At 40.9% G+C, this 17,317-nt stretch overlaps 2 protein-coding genes across 6 annotated transcripts; both read right to left on the reverse strand.

Annotated features, from left to right (window-relative positions):
* Positions 1–473: 473 nt before the first annotated feature.
* On the reverse strand, positions 474–9,943 carry rab41 (RAB41, member RAS oncogene family). Of its 4 annotated transcripts, none has more exons than XM_030396615.1 (8): positions 9,744–9,943; positions 8,499–8,557; positions 8,095–8,148; positions 6,936–7,041; positions 5,866–5,977; positions 4,701–4,794; positions 3,340–3,406; positions 474–2,576 (listed from the first exon to the last, which is right to left on the reverse strand). In XM_030396615.1, exons 1-8 carry the CDS (start codon positions 9,820–9,822, stop codon positions 2,512–2,514), a joined length of 636 nt encoding a protein of 211 aa, XP_030252475.1. In that variant the 5' UTR covers positions 9,823–9,943; the 3' UTR covers positions 474–2,511. The 4 variants fall into 4 exon arrangements, with proteins under 4 accessions (XP_030252475.1, XP_030252474.1, XP_030252473.1 ...); XM_030396614.1 differs by lacking the exon at positions 4,701–4,794 and adding an exon at positions 4,187–4,280 and having other exon boundaries at positions 9,744–9,940; XM_030396613.1 differs by lacking the exon at positions 6,936–7,041 and adding an exon at positions 6,294–6,399 and having other exon boundaries at positions 9,744–9,937.
* Positions 9,944–10,682: 739 nt separating this feature from the next.
* arr3b (arrestin 3b, retinal (X-arrestin)) lies at positions 10,683–16,616 on the reverse strand. Of its 2 annotated transcripts, XM_030395381.1 has the most exons (18): positions 16,480–16,616; positions 15,948–15,981; positions 14,745–14,775; positions 14,527–14,587; positions 14,377–14,421; positions 14,092–14,285; positions 13,902–13,961; positions 13,725–13,801; positions 13,480–13,615; positions 13,314–13,398; positions 13,130–13,202; positions 12,557–12,694; positions 12,319–12,396; positions 12,199–12,222; positions 12,040–12,089; positions 11,888–11,891; positions 11,741–11,771; positions 10,684–11,208 (listed from the first exon to the last, which is right to left on the reverse strand). In XM_030395381.1, the coding sequence occupies exons 2-17, from the start codon at positions 15,953–15,955 to the stop codon at positions 11,759–11,761; spliced, it is 1,077 nt and encodes a 358-aa protein (XP_030251241.1). In that variant the 5' UTR covers positions 15,956–15,981; positions 16,480–16,616; the 3' UTR covers positions 10,684–11,208; positions 11,741–11,758. The 2 variants fall into 2 exon arrangements, with proteins under 2 accessions (XP_030251240.1, XP_030251241.1); XM_030395380.1 differs by lacking the exon at positions 11,741–11,771 and having other exon boundaries at positions 10,683–11,208.
* Positions 16,617–17,317: the final 701 nt, after the last annotated feature.

Raw genomic sequence — 17,317 nt, forward strand, 5'->3', positions numbered from 1 at the left:
TGATCAACTTATAAATATACAAACACATTTATATATTTTTTATTCAGTTTTATCATTTTTTTCTTTAACTGGCATTAATGGGCTTTCATATATATATATATATATAGATTATAAAAAAGGAACACATGATCAGAGTAGTATCTACTGATATACATACTGAATGTTGTACGTTGACTTTAGGGAACAACATTTCGACCCCTCCCTTCTCATTAAAAGTCGTACAGTAAGAATGTGTAACACACTCTCATGTCTGTACTCAGCCACACCTTCCTTTTCTAACGAGTCATGCCTGTGATGTGTTGCCTCATGAGTAGTTTCAGTCTACTCTGGCGGAATGACTAGTTTCTTCCATTCAACTCCGGCGCTGTACAGATTGTATTTTTGCTGATCCATGACAGAGAGAACTGAATTATGAATATTCAACGAGAGACTAACACCAAATCACCTGTAATGGAAGAAGGAGACCACAGAAGTTACATTTTGGTGAAATATCTTTATTTTATTCCATGTGATAGGCCTACACTTGTGTTTCATTTAACTCTCCTTTTTATACATCAGATAGTAATAGTACATTATTCACACAAACGTTGCTAAACACGAGTAGACAGCATATTTCAAATGGACAGACACGATTCAGAATAGCACAAAGCCGAGTATTTAGTCAGTGACAAGTAATAGAAGAGCTGCTCACGTTAAAATGGTTATTCGATGTAATTAAATACTCAAAACTTTTTTGAAATCCATTTCAAAACAAGCGACAGCAAATGAACAGTGTCTTTTGTTGTGCTATGGCTAGTTAGTTGGTTTGTGTTAAACTGTGTGTGTGTGTGTGTGTGTGAGAGAGAGAGTGTGTGGTGACGGTGCAGCCTCAACCTGCGACTGTAAACCAAGTTACTGACTACACACACCGCAAAAAAAAAAAAAAAAAAGTCTTGCAGTGTGACAGGGAAAAACGTTACCGGGGGGCCATAAATGTTGCCTTTAGGTGGAGTTCCCAGCAGACACGCACAAAAAAAAACAATAAATAAAATAAACTTTCAACATGCGTGTCAGCGTCTGTACTTTTGGTCAAGCATACAATGTTATCTGTATGTCCAAGTTACAAAATAAATAAAAACACATAAAACCAACAGTCCCTACACAGGCAATAGCAATACAGCAAAAGGATACTGCAACTAACTTCTCTGCACTTTGTTTTTTTTTGTTTTTTTTTTTACAGCAAGGTGTGTTAGTAAGCGTTAGCTGTATCTGAGGACAAACTCTTTATCTACCAGCTCTACAAAACAACTAGTGAAGCCATGAACCAGTCAGCAGGCTTCGTTTTATATTTTACAATATTGTGGCTTGATTCAGTGCACAACGTTGGTGAACAAACAAGCAAGGCATCTGTGTTCTTATCCATAATAAATCCTGCATGGTGAGCATGCTGCATGTTTCTTGCAATAGTGTAATCAACACAACACGAAATCGTCGATGAGATGGCGGGTCACGTCGTAGCGTTCCCCCCGAGTGACAGCTCTCCATCAGTGCGGGGGAAAAAAATAAACACTGGCCTGTTTGATTTCCTACGTTTGGGGAGGGGGGAGAGGGGGCCGTCTAATAACTGAACGCTCCTCCTCAGACATGTTAGTATGCGTGCAGCTTATTTAGCAAACACTGGAAAGACGGTTGCTATAGTTTTAACGCAGACGTAGCTTCAGGTTAGTAGCCTTTCTAATGAACGTGGGATGGCGTCCCTTTGATTAAAAAGGTTATTTATGTCCTCATTACTCGGTTACACACCCCTTTTCACCGCACCGTTTCTCAAATTAAGTACATTTGGTCCGCTGACACACCGTTGTTGGATTTGGCGGTTTGAGCCGACCGATGTGTCAGGTCTGAACAATACCAGATAAATGGACCGTCCTTTGGAGCCTAATGTGGTAATGTGAGGGGTTAGCAATGATGTAAATTCACTGGTAAGTTCCTGTCTTTACTTCCTCAAAACAAAACAAAAAGTCATGAAATAATCAGTCATCTGAGAGATAGAATAGTTTTAGGCAAACTCTCCATTTAAAATATATATAAAAAAGTAAAATTCAATGGGCTGAAAACTCAACCTTGCATTTAAATAATCCCAAGCAAGTTTTACTTTACAACAATGACAAAGAGTAACAGCACTAAGATTCTGAACTGTGCAATAACTCATGAGCGGTTAGCTATGTCAGTCTGCAGTCCTATATAATGCCATGCAACTGGATGAAAATCTGAACATATCATTGAACTTATTCCTTGTTTTTAAATGTTTACTTTTTAACCATTATTTTATTTTTTTTTCCAGATAATCTGTTTCAATACAGTAATGCACATCCACACGGTTACTCTGAAAAGTCACTGGGTTGAAACGGGGGAAGAGAGAAATAAAAAGACAGGTCCTCCATCCCAATGGCAGTGAGCCAAGGGTGGAGAGAGTGGCCACTGAGAGACAAGCTGTTGGTGGGGAGGAGACAGGCAGGGTGAGGGTGAGGTGTACTAGCATGAGCAGCTGCTCTCGGTGACAGTCATCTCTGGCTGTTTCTCCAATTTGATGTCGATCACTGAGAGGTGTCGGTTAAGTAACATCACGGATGAATTTGCACATTTCACTTCAGTGTTTTCTGCAGCGCTGTCTGGCTGCCATCTCCGCCGTTAGCATTGTCTCTTCACTGAGGAGTAAACTACGAGGCGTGTGTTACCAGCTTCCCACATTTCCTACTATCATAACAATGAAGCCATGCCAGTAATAACTTAGCTGTTCCCATAATCATTCCACTCGAGTAAAAAAGGATCTGACTTGTTTGTATACAATTATCTGGGGAGGTTCAAAGCCCAGGATGCAGTGACTGTGCCCCTGCAAAACGGTCTCTGCCAACAGAAAGCCAACAGCTGCCAGCTTGTTTCTGTTCATACCATTAATGACAAAGTTAGATTGCTAGCTCAGATGTTGTAATTGATGTTGTTGTTGTTCCTGTAGAGACAGGGATTGTGGCAATGCTAACATGCAGACAGCGGAAGGGGGAGAAAACAGTCGAAATGGCAGGCTTACACCCGATGTCTACATCCTGAGAGTTCATCTACTAACAACAAAGGTTGTCAAACTACCAGAAATCTAAACTTTGATACAATAAAAATGAAATCCATGACCACTTTCAATACCACGGCAAAAAGCGGTGTCAATTTTTCCGCTTGGTATCGAATATCGATATTTTTCAAGGTAGTGTATCAAAGTTAAAAATTCCAGTATCATGACAACACCAGTTAGTAATAACTTTACAGAAGTATGAGAACGATTCATGTTAAAAGCATTTTTAAAAAGGATACTGTCCTCTTTGCTCTTCTCTGGTGTGCTGTCCATCCCAGGCAATGCAGCAGCAACACGACGGAACAGCTACAAGACAAAGTCACAAGAGTTTAAGTGTTTGACATATTTGAGAATGAAATATAAAGTCAATGCTGTCAAAATAGTGGTGGGTGATTTGGATAAAATCTTCTATCACAGTATTTGTAACTTTTTTGACATACTGATATATACTATGGTCTCATAATTCTTCTGGAAATTCAATTGAGAAACTGAAACAGAATCTGGCGTCTAAAGAATATTTAAATCACATTCATACGATGCAATTTTTTACATCCAAACACAACCAGCGACATTATAAGTACATCACCCACCCCTGCTGTAAAATAGGCTGCACACAGTATAGACAGAAAATGGTCCAAGTTATAACTAATCCACCCTTACCAAGATATCTGATTGAATAACAGGCAAACACGAGAAGCAAGTTGAAGCAGTGGAAAATGTGTGATTATAACTCCCGCTATAGAGAACAGCATGAAAGTGAAGGTCGCTGTGCTAACCTCCTCCTCTGAGCAAATCCATTATATTCACAGAAACGTTTGAAAGCTGCAGAAGTTTCAGTGAATCACACAAAATGTACTCGAGCAAACAAACACAGCAGCAGTAAACCTGTGCAGACCAAGTGAAGTAACACTGAAACAACTAAAAGCAAAGCCTGTGGAGGAAAAAAAAACAACCGATACAGCAAGAAATGAGGGTACTAAGACATGTCACGCTGCCGCAAGAGGGGGAAAAAGGAGGTGGAAAGAGTTAAGTTTAGCCATTGACAGCAGCATTAGCTGGACTACCTTGAGAGAGCAGATTCTCTACCTGTTTGACATTGTAGCCAGTCTTTGCGCTGGTTTCAATGAACATGACATTCAGTTCCTTAGCTCTCTGCTCGCCCTCCTCCGTGGTGATCTGTCTGCTCAGGTAGAAGCAGAGAGGGGGGGAAGACGGACGAACAGACAGATGTGGAAAGAAACGCAAAAGAGGACAGGCCAAAAGGAGAGGGAGGAGGTGGAGAGAGAAACAAAGAGAGCTCAACACAGAATCTTGTTTTGAGTAAAAAAAAGAGAGAGAGAGGTTAGTTTAGTTATAACACACACGGACACAGAGGAAGACAAAAGGGAGAGAAGCTGCTGTGCTGAGTAAAGATGAAGCAGCAGGAAAAAAAAAAACAGGATCTCATTCATTCCACAGCCACACTCTGATCCGTATATAATGAATACATGGAGGGGTTATTAAATCCCAGATGGCACAGGTTGGCCTCCCTGACCTAAAGGACACAACTACTGTCAGGGCTATTTGTCAGCATTAACACCGGCTGTCACTGGACACCAACCTGTTTGACGTTATAGCCAGCCTTGGCACTGGTCTCTATGTACATCACATTGAGCTCACGAGCTTTCCTCTCTGCCGCCTCAACAGAAACTTGCCTGCCATGGTCCCCGGGAAGGGAGGGAGGGGGGGAGGGAGTGGTGTGGAGTGAGGTGTTGAGGGGGAAACACAAAAAAAAAATTAAAATGACATGGAGAGAACAGAGCAGGAAAGGAAAACAGAAAAAGGCCAAATAATAATGACCAAATCATAAGAAACAAAGGCGCTTAAATCACGAATAAAAAAGGCTGGAGTATGCAAAAATACCACGGGATGATAAAACTGGATGAGATGCACCGAAGGGAAGAGAAGTGGGATTCCAGGCTTTGGCAGAGCTTATATACTATAAAAATAGTTGTGGGCAATCTGTCACAAAATAATCACAATCTATTCAGTCACAATCTAGAAAGGTGAAATTTTCCCCCTCGGTTTTAATGAAGACTACATCCAGAGCTGAAAGGCCTCTGGAGAAATAGCCACCTGTCAAATTCACACTCTAAACAAATAGGGGGCAGCACATAATCAGAAAAACAGGTAACTGCTGCTGCCTTTAGCCAGTATGATCAGTTAACTGTGCAACCTGGATTATATTAGCTGACTCTGGCCTGGATTGGGAGCGTTGTTGTTTACTATCAGACTATCACCTCTTAAGGTACAAAATGGTGAGGGGCTAGCTGGTTAGCATGCTAACTTCAACAGATATAAAGATGAGACAGAACTTGTAAGATATTTCTATAACACAGTACACAAACGTCACAGATGTCAGAACTGTTATTCCATGTTAGTTAATATCTAATATCTCTACGCATGGCACCTTTCAAACACAATACTCGACATGAAGTAATTCATCCAATCAGCATGGCCGTCTAGTTGGCTATATCAGTCTTTGGTTGGTTGACATAACACAGATCTGCTTATCAATAAGTTTACATGTAGTTTGGACGCAGAAGAAGATATCAAACACTGAGGTTTCTACAATTTGCCTGAGAAATAGCTTGAGGACACCTTCAAGATCGATCGTGACCTAAATTCGTCAGATCGCTCGCCTCTACTTAATAATTACACGCTACCCATTTCCTAACCGTGGTCGATTTAAATCATTCACGCACACATCTCACACACACATGTACCTTTTATCTGCCAAGTCTGTTTTGTTTCCAACGAGCATGATTATGACATCACTTCCTCGCTCTGTTCTGACATCGTCAATCCACTTTGAGGTTTGCTGGAATGAATTTAGATCTGTGGGGTGGAAAAAAACAACAACACAGAGTTAGTGTACTCACAACCACATGTCACCACAAAACACATTAAACATTTGCTCTAACTATGGTTAAAAGTGTGCACAAGCAGTTATTATTACAGAGGTAGAGCATCCTGTGTGTAGTTGTTTTAGTAGGCAAGCATAATAAGAGGAGGAGCTTGAAAGAAAGAAAATATCCTGAAGAGATTTTGAAGGTTATTAGCGAGAAAGATGTAAAGTAGCAACTATGCCAAGGTTACTGCCTTCCAAATTCGCTAGACCCTACAGAAAGGTTAGAATACAGCCCTGACTCACTGGTGATGTCATAAACAACCACGGCAATGGTAGAGTCACGGATGTAGCTTGGAATTAGGCTACGAAAACGCTCCTGTCCAGCAGTGTCCCATAGCTGGAGCCGGACCTGAGGATTGGAGCGGAAGGGGGGGGGGAAGGAAGGGGGAAGGAGGTGGAGATAAGGAGGGGGAAAGGCAGAACAAGAAAGTGGAGAATAGGACAGACATAAAGGAACTGCAAGCCAAGCAGCAGAGATGAAAATGGCCCTTTTTTTAATGGAGAGATGGGGAGAATCATTCAAATGCGGCAGGGTCGGAGATGACCAGCGTGCAAAAAAAAAAAAAAAAAAGACATGTGAAAGGAAGCCCCGCTGAATCATTATTTAGGCTGTTAGAACATTTTTCTTCAGATGTCACCTCACCGGGCAAGATTCTCTATTATTCCTTTCATCAGCCTCATATATAACAGCACTCTGGAAGCACAGACCCCCCTGGACACCCACTGAGAAATTTTTAAGTATCAGTACAGCTGATGCAAATAGCGGGGAATATATCTTCATTGTATTGTCCAGTGGGGTTTGCCATGCTAGTAAATTTCCCTTTTCTAAGCCCCTTCACATACTAAGCGAAGGACAAGGAGGTGAGGCAAGGCCATGATACCTACTGGCTATGTCATAAACCACCACAGCAGCGGCTGAGTCTCGGATGTAACTGGGGATGAGGCTGCGGAAACGCTCCTGTCCGGCTGTATCCCAGAGCTGCAGCCGAATCTGTGGCCAGCCGTGAAATGAAAGTGGAAAGGATGGGGGGGCATTTCATGATCCAGCCGGGGGGGATGGAAGGAAAACAAAAACTTGATATAACGATGGGAACTAAAAAAGACATGATCACATGTGTAACAAAATGAAAGTCTAGCGTAATGTCAACAAAACAATGTGAAATGGTGAAAGGGAAATACATGGTGGCTACTACAAAATAAGCTCATGCATGCTTTCAGCTTTTCTAGCAGTTTGAAGACTACATCAACAGACTCTAATCACACAGGAGATATCTTCCTCTGATGTCACACTCAGGGTGGGAAGCTCAAATGCTGTTATCAGGCGGATATAATGCTGTTATCAAGCGGATGTAATGCTGTGCTGCTGTGGTCCAGGTTGCAAATCACATAGACAGCAGCATCAGCAACTGAATGGACAATGGACGGTAAGAGTATCAGGAGCATCCGCGGGTCATAGTTTAAGGTAAGACAACATAACCAATTAACTACTGTTCCAGCCGACATTGGCATTCAACTCCTTCCCGGCTTACATTACCGTTTGATAGCGTTGCACAAAGCTTGCAATGTAATATTAACTTTCTTTTTGTCTCTTCAACCAACAAAGAAATGTTCTTGTTGGCCAGTAATGTCAGATGACAATATACATACACAAACACATATTTCTGTGTAATGTTCACACATCCAACACCAGAGTGTGTTCCGAGCTCTTAAGCAGTGATTTCATGTGCACAGATACCCCAAAACTAAAACCCTTTTCCATAATATTATGTAACATTATCAAACGGTAATCTTAGCTAGGAAGTAGCTAGATGCCAATGTTATCCCCAACAGTAGCCAATCGGTTATCAAATTATTTTACTTTGAAATACGGCTCAATGTGCCACCTGCTTTTCAATATCCGCCGTCTATTCAACTGCTGATCAATCAGGATGTGATGAAATGATAACAACATTTGAGCTTCCCACCTTGAGTGTGATGTCAGGGGGGGAAATGGCCGCTGAGTGAATATGGTGATGAAAATTGCAATAAAATATACAGGGCTTACCGTGCGATCTTCTAGGTACATGGTTTTTGACAAAAAGTCAATGCCAATTGTTGCCTGTAAAACAATAACTGCGTTAAAACATCGTTAAAGGCACGAGACTGCAATGTGTACATCTAAGAAACTAATTTGATGAAGTTTGCATACTAAACATCGTCTTTAGTCTCACAACATTTTAACATGTCATCGTAGGGAAAGCACTATCGATGGGTCTGTTCCCTGATATAATGCTGCAGTGTGTCATCGTGCACACTGAGAAAAGGATCTGGTCGATCATAATCAGCCCTCATTAATTAATGTTAAACAAACCTGTGCTCATCTAGATGTTTTGGAAAATAAAGGGAGAAAAAAAAACACTCGATCTGTGTGTTGGTGTGTGTCAGATTGTGATAAACTTGTATCTTTACCTGATAAGTGTTGTCGAAGCTGTCATACATGAACCTGGTGATGAGAGAGGTCTTCCCAACTGCACAAACACAGCAACACACATTTTAACATTTCATCTTGTTATTCTTTGAGACCATCTTCTACAACACCCCAGTCATATCAATTCTGATTGTGTATGATAGAGGGGAAGAAAAAGAAAATCACTGTGAGTCAGTGACAGCACACAGTCGAGTACGTAGCTGTCCTCATTGATGCAATGTGGACCGCTGAACCCACACGCTGAGCTGGCACTATGGGTGGAGCCACACAATTTGGAAAATGAAAAATGGCTAAACTTCCCATAATTTGTTTTCGTGATGAGAGACTATCACTGCAATAGTAGACAGTCACCCCGAAAAATACCATCACGCATAATAATGGCAGTGCTCGTCCCCGCAGGCTGACGTTAAACGGTGGGGGAAGAGGCCGACTGCTTCGGACCCACCGGCCGACGTGGCTCTCTGCAAGGTGCTGCTGTAGGATGCTAACAGCTAGCTAGCTACCTAGCAAGTCAAGAAAAACGCTACCCTGACATATATTGATGAACTTAATGTCCTTCACATACACAGTCCCGCTGTTTAGAAGCGAATATTCGGGACACAAGTCTTGAAGGCCACGTTAACGTCTCAGACAGGTTCTGAATGCCAATATCAACTAACGTTACTGCTATTTTATTTCAGCTAAGCACAGCTAACTGCTCGCTCAAAGTAGTTAGCCTGCTACCGTTGGCTACAGTTACGTTTTAGTTAGATGATGCTGATGCATCACACACTAATGGCCCAAAGTAAGGACAACGACCCGTGATGGAATCTGGCAACAAATCAATATATCGATGAGTCACAAATGTTAATGACATAAAAACGGCAACTGTACTTATTTAGGGCGTTTATCGTAACGACGGAGGCCGAGATGTTTGGCTAGCTTAGCGATTGGCCGTAGCTAAAGCTAGCTATGCAATGACATCATCACGAGTCCGAAAATATGTTATGTCCGTGGTCTTTTCCTGACCAAACTCTCTCTTAAACACACTATCGACACTGAAATACTAACACCTCGCCTTGTCTCATCACTGACCCATCATGACCAGCAGGTAACTTTATCAAGCTAGCCAGCAGCAACTACCAAAAGAAGCTAGCTAGCTACGTCGATCTGAGCCACTTCTCCTAACATACTCCTGACATCCCAGCAAATTAACACTCTGCTCGGGCAAAACGTCCTCTCCTTACCGCTCTGTTCGCCCAGAAAGACGAGCTTGAACTTTCGTAGAGGGTTGCCAAACTCTCCGCCGCCGGTCGTGGTTGACATTTTGACAGGAAAAACAAACAGCTAAACTAGCCGACTTGGCTAATGATGTGATGTCTAGACCGGAGAGGAACAAGTAGTGTATCTTTATCCTGCGCTAGCAGAGCGCTATTGTTTTCTTAGACATGCAAGGAGGAGAAACAGCGCAACCAAGAGGCAAAACCTCAAGAAACAACAGATAATGGAACGGTAATGTCAAGTCTTATATATATATCTAATGTCCATATTATGAGTGGAATCTACTGCTGTTTCTGTTATTGTGTATTATACAGTTATATTTTTGTAGATTAAGAAGGAAAAAAGGAGGGAACATGTGCACAAGATGGCACAGCTGAGCACAGTGAGGTTATTTCTAAAGCTAGGAAAGACTAGAGTGCCTTAAGAAAGGGTTCTCTGAAGGCACTCTAGACAAGACTATGTGTTTGGTGTTTGGTTATAGATACAAAAAACTCTTGAATAAGACCAAAAACACCAAAAAGAAGAGGAAGACGTAGACCAGAACCAGTGGTTTTCTATGTGAGTCGAGGTTTCGGGGCAAGAAGACCATGTGAAAGATGTTTTAATACTATCATTAGCTGTATGATTCAAAGAAACTACACATTGACACCTTTTGGTGCATTATTGTCTGATTATTACAGTCCAGATTGAAATGCATACAGTTAATATAAAAATAAAGTGTGTAAATCAGGTCTGCAGTGGAAAAAAACAGATTCATCCTCAGATATTTGACGCCAAAAGGCTGATTCTGACATTATTAAATCATTTTTTTCTCGAGTTTTCTTTATAAAAAATAAGTTCAGTTGTAAGAAAGAAGTCTTGACATAAAAGATACTGAGCCAAATAACCACACATGAGGAAATAACTGGGGGAAAGGGATGTGTTTATTTACTTCACTTGTCCATAATGAGTTACAGTAGTAAGTTAGTATTTTCGGGGGTCATTTGTCCCGTACCCGCACATCCAGTCGTAATAATATCAAGGCCCTAATGACACAGCATTAAATATGAATGATAGATAACGCTCTGCATGTTAAGTATTCATAACACGTGAACAGAAAAAACTCTACTCTCTACACTATGGGACATTTCCTTCGACAAGAAAAAAAAAAAACGCACAACACTTGTTTATTTTTATTTAATGCTACGATGGCATTCAGAGAGAAATGTCGCATAGTTTAGACTCTGTCAGGGATCTGATCTCTTTCAGTAATGCCTAATAGAATTAGATATGTACAGGTGAAGGAGGAGCATCGTAGTGACTCATTCAGACTTTGTGCTTTTCCTTCAGTGGTGTTGAGTTCCTTTTGAGTTCTGTGTTTCTCTTGTCAGAGAAGTGATTTTCCTTCGCGGGTCATCTCAAGCTTCGACCGTGTCAAACGAGATGTCGGCCCTGTTAGGAGGAAATGGACAAACGGTCAAACGTGACACAGAGGTGAGCCGTGGGATGGGTTTCATCTTATTTTCTATTCAACTAAGGCAACATGCATTTGTACATTTTCATAGCACAGTGCAGACGACTCCTTGTGCATATGAACAATATGTGCCTGTATTCATATGCATAAACCATTGTTCAACTTCCCAAATCAGCAGAAACGCTCCTATTATTAGTTTTTGGAGGGATTCAACCAAAAAAATCGTCTTGGATTTGGAGCAACAATGGTTCAAATGTATTATTACACACGTATGCAGCAGGGTTGCAGGGTGAAGCAGTGCGCTCATTCAAGTGGCCATCAAATCTTCGCTTCATAACCTCCATTATGTCTTACAAACAAAAAAAAAACACTCCTATGGAGTTGTTGAAATGTGTAACATTGAATTCCTCAAATTACATATTTTTTCCTTTTGCATAGAAAAGACATGCAGTGTTTCCCCTTGAAGAGGTGGACACTGTGAAACATGTAATGAATCGAAGGTGACCTCACCTGAACTAAAAAAGGCTTTTATTCCAATTTGCTGTGGTTCACAAAACACACAAAACACAGAGGAGAGAAATATCAGCAGCATGTCACAAACATCACAGCCACAGGTGAATGCATGTCTTTTTTATGTAGAGAGCATTTTATACTTACACTTCTGCTCGTGCGTGCAATGACGGGATAAAAGAAGAGGACATACATCACACAAAACATGAGCATCAGATCAGTCTTTTTAATTATATTTATGTGAAATGTATCAGGACGCATTCAAATGGCATTTTTGTGCAAAAGCAGCGTGTACTCACCTGCAGGCTTTGGGGACATCAGGACCAGAGGGAGATCTAAAGTGACGTCGCTGAAAAAAAAAAAAAAAAGGTTTTATTATTTAAAGTTTCCAGAGCTTAGTTTGGATGTAACTCGCACTAAAAACACGTGTTTACAAATGAAGAGAAATCAGTATTTACCTTCCTGTAAGGCCGCCCAGCAGACTGAGAGTAACAGAGAAACAATAAAATGCACCTTTAGTTCGCATAAAATGTAGAAGTAAAATGTGAGAGAGTGTTTTGTGTTTAGTGGAGCCTCACCCTCCGCCAGACACCACCAGGGTGACTCTGACTTTATAGGAGACGATCATGCCCTGCATCTCCTTCTCTCCTTGACTCCTGCGAGGGGGACAGGAATAGTTTATCTTTCAGAGCTTGAGGATTTGGTCTAAGATTAAGTTTAAGTGGATGACACAATGTTAAGTTGTATCACCACCACGCTGTAAGAGGATGAGAATCTGTCCCGGGCTCATTGTAAGCTCTTTTATCAGCGACTTACAGGGTTGTGGACGCAAGGTGAGTGTCCTCGTCTTTTAGCCGCCCGTCGACTGAGAGGCCGCGTTTCTCTGTGCTGGAGGCTAGCAGAGGGGTGATTTGGTAGGATTTGTCCAATGTAGAGTTGGCATTTACTGTGTCGCTGTACATAGAGGTGAAATAAATAAATGAATGAATAAAAAAGCATAGTAGTAATACAGTACATTACTAAGATTGACGGCAGCACCAGTTTCTTTAAATGTATATATCGACCAATCTCGATTATGGATTACAGGTTTTTTTTTTTTTTTTAATTTAGTTTGTTTTTAAGAAAGAATACAAAACTTATTAGAGCTTCATGATACCCGAATAAAAAAACAATATCTACAAACTACAATATTTTAGGTTTAAAATTAAATTAACACTGAAAAAGCATTCCTTTCAATTTAGGGGTATAGGGATGTGCAAATATTCATATTTTTTATAATATATGTATTATATAAGTATGTCCAGTTATTTAAATTGGCAGAAAATGACTCCCTACATCAACAAACTGACTCTTTGTAATGAGCCGCGTTGGCCACAGTGAGAGTCTTACCCGTGCTCTTCACAACAGACTGTCTTGCTGTAGTGGTCAGATGAGTAGAGCGCCACATTTGTGAGCTGCTCAACTACAAGAAAGAAAAGAAAAATTAGCTCCGTTCGAATCACCAGTCGAACTGCATCTACGTTTATTAAACAGATTATATTAAGAATTTAAATCCAAACTTCTCACTGCTCACCTGAGATTTTGATTTTCTTCACAACCTTGCTGGTTTCGTTGTTGACCTTTACCTTCACGGTGATCGGATCTCCGTGGTAATAAATCTAAATGTAAGAATGATTCCTTGTGAGTACTTTATACCGTATATATCATGCCGAAAATTGGGTTTGTAAACTCTGATGTACCTCTTTTTCGAGGGAGGCCTCCACGTTGAGAGGTTTGTCGGTCATCATGAACTGCTTGGCGATATCAGCCTTGGGTCCGGCCTTGTTGCTTGCTGGCGCGAACTGAATTTTGCGGATCATCAGGCGGGCTGTGTCCCTAAAACCAGCAAAAAGACAAAAAGAGAGTTAGGGTTAGCCCTCTCTCTCTCATTATACACATATCCTACAGTTTAATGATGCAGGAGAAGATTGGAATGATGGCATACTTCTTTTCAATGACTTCATCTGCATTGAAGGCCACGTTGGCGAGGTATCCTTTAATCTCAAAGTCCACGCCGCAAGCCTACAGCAGAAAGAAGAAACAAGACCCAAGTGAATGATCTGTTTCTCAAACATTTCTAGTCGTGATAATGAGAGTGAATGAAAGTGGACGGTTGTCGTACCTTGCCAGAATCATTTGGCCCCGGCTGTAAGGACACTGAGCACGGGAGGTCTGTCGGCATCTGAGGTTAGGAAGAAAGAAAGAAACAAGAAACAACGTCCTAATTGATCAACACCATGTGTGACTGAAGGTACAGCAGGGATTTCATTTGTCATATGAAGAGTGAGTGAGTTGTGTGTTTTGTTTCTCACCTGGAAGGTGAAGGGGTATCCTTGCTCTCCCACTTTCTTCATGAGGAATTCCAACATTGGTGTTTTGGCTGTGTTTCCTTCTACAGGAGGATACACCTGAACGCGCTGGATCCAGATGTCTCTCCTGAAGGACAGACCCATGACGTCCAAGTCCTCGCTTCCATAGCGGAAGGCACAAGCAAGGTAGACGAATACTGCAACACAAAAAGGGGACATTTAGCTTTGTTGCATATACATTTAGGCTCTGTAGCTTTGTATCACCGGCAGCAGTCGAGATAGAAATACCTTTTCTGCCTTCAAGACCAGACGGGTCCACTTTGATAACACCCTCTGCAAATAAAGTGGATAAAATCAGAAGCATTAGATTTAGTTGGAAAGACAAGTTTCATTGTGTGTGTGCACATTTTGAGGATGCATCGACGGACACACACACACCGACTACTTCCACATGGTCCACATGGTCGACGAAGTCCCTCTTCGCCAAGTACAGGCAGATCTGAGAAAAAGCAGAGAGGAAAACAGTCACTCCTACGCCAAAGGTTACAAGAGTTTGGGAGTTATTTCTGGAAGTTGGAAGAGCTACACACAAGTTGCGCTCCTCCCTATACCAAAGAGAGTTGCCCTGTAATGACTATATTATAGAGGCCGCTTACATGTCCATTGCCGCTGGTCTTCTTATATACTCTGTAAAAGAGAGAAAGAAGGGAAAAAACATTAAATCAGACGATTATTTCACACTTTTATGCTCAATAATTGATTCTGATAGAAAAGTGCAGATGTCCTCTCCTCCTTAATGTTCGGTCGTCTCCTTGTTCTATTAAGATATATTTATTTTTCCCCTTCTAAAATGGTTTAAGGCAGCAGAGTTGTTCTTCTACCACCTCCCTTAGTTGTCACTTCCAATTACAGGATACCTCCCACCCTCCACCTCCACCTCCACCCTCCCATCCTATGTACAAGGATTAGTGTTTAGGATGGGAAGGCACCTGCTGGCACAAGCGTCTAATCTGGACATAAGACATAACTGTCATCTGGTAAATCTATAGATTAGATGTAGTCATATATAAGACATTAGGAAATGTCCCTTGTCTTTTAGTATTACATCAAATAAGCAGCTTTGGTTGTGTATTTTTTTTTTAGATAAATATAATGTAGGTCTCTCCAAGTAATCAAATGTTGCTGCTGAGAGTGCAGCTAAAAGCAGACCGCAAAATCCTGAATCACTATCCCAAAATATTTGTCTTAATACTCTCAGTATTACATAACCTTTCTGAGCGCGCTGCACAGGTGGCCATAAAGAAGCTAGTAATCCTTGGTTGGTGTTTGCGTCTCTGCTTGTGTGCCAAGTAATCCTGTTAAAACTTTTCTTTTGTCTTGTAAACCTTCTTCTCCAAGATCAAATCCACACAATCCACCTTAATCAGGAATTATCCAAGATGCAGAGAGTCTGCTGCGTGACTCTGCCAAGATGTTGAACTGTTGCTTTTAAGCACTGGCCTTCTTTTCTTCCGGAGTTAATAGCCCTTTGATCGCTACACAGGCCCTGAGCCTTTCTTGATTATCTAATCTCTATAAGAGTCAAGTTTCAAAAATCACAAAATCTAAGCTTTGCTTTAAATTAACATAAAGTTAGAATATAATTCAAGGATTGTTGACTTTTGGTATTTCCACAAAAGTAAAGTGAGAGCCTGTTCAATTTCAAACAGCATTAATTAGCTATTTTATGGAACTGTTAGATGTATACTAAATGTCTTTTTGTGGTAATTTATTGCTCCAGACTTATGAATTGTAAAGTTTTACTGTGTCGGGCAGCTGCTGAATTAATAAGAGAATGCGTAGAAACTCTCTGTACTCACTTTGACATCTTGATTGTAAAGTTACAGATCCAGTCTGTGAATAAAAAAGATAAAAAGACAGAGTTAGTCAAACGTGATACTGATAAATGTATCTCTATACATCGTCTGCATTTGGATAGCTGCATAGCTGTTACTAAGATCATTCTCCTTATTGGTTACTATCATAGAAGTGAACAGGAACCAGAAAATATTCACATTTAAGAAGCTTTTTATTCTTAAAAATCACTCAAACTGATCAATCGATCATCATTGAAATAGTTAATAGTTGATATAATAACTTACAACTGATACTCTGTGACTGTTCGATCAGAATGTCTGAATAACTTCCCAGTAGAAATAGCTCCTTTCTGTATTTACAACTACAAACTTTGCACAATGTGAAACATAGTTTGAGTTGTTGAAGCATTTTGTTCCTGTGAGGTAGCAACAATGACACATTTTCGGTAAATTCACCTCTCTGCAATAACTGTTAAATCATTATCTTGAGTTGTCATCATTTAAGTATATTACCAATGTGAAGCCGCTCACTTACCGTGTTCTCGGTCCTGTCAACGAGTCTCCTCTGCTGGCGTCTGTAATCCGTCACTGGTGACACCGCGTAGTATGTGAGCGTGCCAATCTCTGCCTGCTGTTTGCTTTTATACAATGACCCCCCAACCTTTGAGCCCTCCCCTCAGCTTACCCAGCCAGTCAAAGAGCGCTGTTTTAGAGAAAATCTTATTAATGCATTAGAACGCTCCACAGGGTGATTAACAATAATGTTGTTTTCAGATGGAGAAGCTCACACAGGTGGACAGATACGGAAGTGGGACGTAGGTAGAGTGGAGTTAACAGGTCATGTCCTGGAGCTGAACTATGTTGGTCACTTTGTCTTTGTCTGGTTTTCGGATCAAGCTCTTATTTCTGACAGTTTTCCTATAGTCAGTGCAGGAACAACAACATAATCATGAATGAAATGCATGCACGTCATGTGTAATTCAACACACAGCTGTTTATAATTCTCTATATTGCTGTAAGTGCATCTTTATATAAACAAAAAGGTTCTTATGGATGTCTCAATTGTAACAGCGGGGAAAACTTCCACTGACATTAGAGGATCTTGAGGGGAAAATGTTTTGCTGAAGTCTGTGATTTTAAAAACTTGGTCAAAAATGATTTAATACTGTAGTACATAATGATTTAACCTCTTTCGTCGGAGCTGTGAGATGAGATTGTGTGAATGAACGACGTGTGAATGTTCAAGGACTTCCTTTCTTATAGCTTAGACAGGAGCGGTATTAGTTGGATTTTGGTTGTTATGGTAGCCAGGACGACAGATGGCTTCTCGTTTTGCGAGCTTTGTGCAATCTGTGCTCATGGCAGGTTTACAG

Source organism: Sparus aurata, chromosome 18 (assembly GCF_900880675.1).
Source record: "Sparus aurata chromosome 18, fSpaAur1.1, whole genome shotgun sequence".
NCBI lineage: Eukaryota > Metazoa > Chordata > Actinopteri > Spariformes > Sparidae > Sparus > Sparus aurata.